The following is a 3,590-nucleotide window of genomic DNA, read 5'->3' on the forward strand; positions in this document are numbered from 1 at the left end:
ACTTTCCATCTTTTCAATATGTAACAGATGTGGGCATGGAAAGAGACGAGTCAAGGGATTGTTTTACATATTTTATTTGCTCTTGCAGAAGACTATATACATATATATACACACATATATATATATATATATATACACACACACATACATATACACACACACATTTATTTTTTCACTGCACCTCTGCTCCCTAAACAATGCAAAACACAATGTGATTTAATTATTTTTCTTAAAATACATACAGATACATTAACTTGACATGACAGTATGTACTCAGCTGGGGATGCCTATTAGTAGTCAAGCGCTATTAAAATTGACAGCAAAACATCTAACCTAAATCATAACAACAAATCTCAAAACCATGAAAAACAATATAAAGGAGAGACAGGGACACCTGGTGGGCAAAACAAAAAGGTGCGTGAGGATGGGCGCCTAAACGGAGACACGGGAAATGTTTTCAATTACAAATGTCATTTTCTACATACAAGTATATACATGATTTTTGCCTTGTGTTTTTTACCCATCCTGAGCATTATTAGGCGCAGTGGGAAACTGAGAAGCGACCAGGAAGCAACCTGGGGTTCAGTGTCTCTCTCAAAAACCGGGGTTCGATCCGCCAACCTCGATGCGTTATTATTCATAAGTGACATTTTAAAGTGGAATTACATTGGGCGCACACTTGTGACTACCAACTTGAAAGGCCGATGAGCTTCTGGTGGAAGCTCGGCTATAAGATCACAAATGTTCGGAGCCGGTTTGTAAACAATGCGAATGAGAATATTTCAAACCTGATTTAAGATCAGCATCATCTTTCAAAATACGCCAGTTTTACGTGACAATATCCTGAAATTCATCCCCAAAAAATGTCCTTTTCTTGTGGGACATTCACTTTGGCTGAAATTCTAGAATCTCTCTACAGCATTTTGGATCCAGGCTTTCTCATACTGTCTATCTCTAAATATATCAAACATGTCACCACAAAGTGTAAAGTACAACTCATCTGAGCTACAAGTGCAGCGTACTCTAGACTGTTTTTTGAGAGCAGTAGGAAGAAAACTTCTGCCATGTAATGTGTTCGTGTCTGTTGGTTTCTTCCTCAGATCTGCTGCCAATTTGTCTTCTTCTTTAATAATCTGAATGTCAAGAAAATTAATTTGTGACTGATCATTATTAACCATAAATTTAATAGCAGCACCTACTCGACCTCGTTGTGAAAATAAGACTCACAATCCACCAACCGTAGCGCTCTCCAAGAGGCTAATCCTGCTGCAGATAGCGACTAAAAGCTATCAGCGTTTTCTTTCTCTCCCGCCCACTGAAATAGGGAGACGTAAGCTAAATAAACAGTGAATTTGAACAAAATAGTAGCCTTATGTATGACGGTATATACTGTCGTGTTAGGCTGCATTGTGTTAAAAAAGTCCACAGTTCCAGAATCTGCACTAAGCAACTTTCTAGTCATCACATTAGATTGTTTCTCCCGTGTGGATTGTCATGTGGTGTGTCAGATTGACCTTTAGTAGAGAACCTTCATCGCAAACAGAACTAAAGGGAGTTCCCGCTCATGTGAGTTATCATGTGTGCCTTCAGGCTTGACTTGCGTACAAATCTTTTATCACAAACCGAGCATTTGAAAGGTTTTTCTCCTGTGTGGATTCTCATGTGTGCCTGTAAACACCCTTTCTGTGCAAAAGCATTGTTACAGACCGAGCAGCTGAAAGGCTTTTCACCTGTATGAATCCTCATGTGTCTCTTCAGGTCTCCACTTTCAATGAAACCTTTGCTACACACCGAGCAGCTGAAAGGTTTTTCTCCTGTGTGGATTCTCATGTGTTTCTGTACACTTCTACTATGTGTGAAAGATTTCTTACAAACGGAGCAGCTGTATGGTTTCTCTCCTCCATGTGTTATCATGTGTCTTTTCAGATGTCCACTTTCAGTGAAATCTTTACCACACACTAAGCAGCTGAAAGGTTTCTCTCCTGTGTGAGTTGTCATGTGTTTCTGTAAACTTCCATTCTGAGTAAAAGATTTCTTACAGACTGAGCAGCTGAAAGGTTTTTCTCCTGTATGAATCCTCATGTGCCTCTTCAGATCTCCACTTTCAATGAAACCTTTCTCACACACCGGGCAGCTGAACGGTCTCTCTCCTGTGTGGATTCTCATGTGTTTCTGTACACTTCTACTATGTGTAAAAGATTTCTTACAAACTGAACAGCTGAAAGGTTTTTCTCCCGTATGACTTCTCATGTGTATCTTCAGATTTCCCCTGAAGCCAAATAATTTCCCGCACTCAGAGCATCTAAAAAGTTTCTCACCAGTACTACATGTAAATTCACTGACAGTGACTTCATCATTATTCACAGAGTTTAAACCTGACTGAGGTTCTCTGGTCTCTGTCCAATCACCACTGTGTTCAGTCTCAGGTTCAGAAGAGTCTCCAGACTTGTCAACAGTATCTGGTCCTGGATGTCTATCTGGATCTGAGTTCCTGGCTGAATCTAGTCCTTCACAGTCCTCTCCATCAGCTTCTGTTTCCATCTGTTCAGTTTGTCTTTGATGAAACTTTGAGGAATGAGCTTCCTCTTCATCATCATCTTCACTCTTCACAGTGAATGAAGTGAATGGAAACTTGATATCAGCCTCCTCCAGACCTTGGAGCTGCTCTCCCTCCTGACTGGTCCAGAGTTCCTCCTGTTCCTCTTTAATGTGTGGGGGCTCTGGGTCCTCCTGGTCCAGACTGGAGCTCCACTCCTGCTGCTCTTCTTTAACCACCAACAGCTGCTGGACGTCTGCAGGAAAACAGTAAACATACAAACGTTATAGAGAATTGTTGTTCAGCTCAAAAACTGTTAATGAACTTCGAAAGAAACCTGATCAGGTCTCTGTACAATAGCTGTAAGTACTGTACCTGCAATATCACAATGCCGTAGTTCTGCATTGTAGCTTCTAGAAGATTTAATAATGAATAAATATCAAAATATGTAATGAAGGTTAATAAATCAAAATTGTGAATCATAAACCCATGAATTGGTGTAAAAGGTGAATGAGATTGATGACACAATCAGTATAAATAACATAAATTAATATTAGATCAAATTTAGGAGGCCACACAATTTTGAAAAAACTTATTGGCATGTGTACGGTGACTAATTATTTCATAACACACAAGTTACCTCAGTGGTTCTCAAACTTTTTCTGTCACGCCCCACTTTGGAGGAAGAAAAATGTTCATGCCCCACCACCCCAACGAAATTGTAACAAAATGGTCCATGTTGAACTTTTATTGAAATAACATTTTGTGACTCCTCCATCTGTGCTTTTTCAAATAATAGAATAAAGAAAATTGCAATCACTTTCAAGTAAATCAGATCACTCCATCAGACAAAAACAAATAAAATGCAAATGCAACCTGTGCAAAACTAAACAAAATTAATGCAGATATGTGTGAGCCATATGATCACACATATCAGGAGCATTTTATTTTAAATATGAGCTTTAAAATGTAGCATTCTAAAAGTAAAATAGCTGTGATTTAACTGCACGTGGGACTGTTGGGCCTGTTGGTCCACTGGCTGTGGTCATCACAG

At 39.3% G+C, this 3,590-nt stretch overlaps 1 protein-coding gene across 1 annotated transcript; it reads right to left on the reverse strand.

Annotated features, from left to right (window-relative positions):
• Positions 1 to 1,861: 1,861 nt before the first annotated feature.
• On the reverse strand, positions 1,862 to 2,787 carry LOC116379834 (zinc finger protein 79-like; the record flags this gene model as incomplete). The annotated part of the gene is given in 2 exon segments (XM_031841804.1): positions 1,862 to 2,031; positions 2,034 to 2,787. Coding segments are annotated over 2 exon segments (837 nt in total), but the record flags the coding sequence as incomplete, so codon positions are not given.
• Positions 2,788 to 3,590: the final 803 nt, after the last annotated feature.

This window comes from Anarrhichthys ocellatus, unplaced genomic scaffold (assembly GCF_004355925.1).
Source record: "Anarrhichthys ocellatus isolate YVR2014 unplaced genomic scaffold, GSC_Weel_1.0 scaffold5312, whole genome shotgun sequence".
NCBI lineage: Eukaryota > Metazoa > Chordata > Actinopteri > Perciformes > Anarhichadidae > Anarrhichthys > Anarrhichthys ocellatus.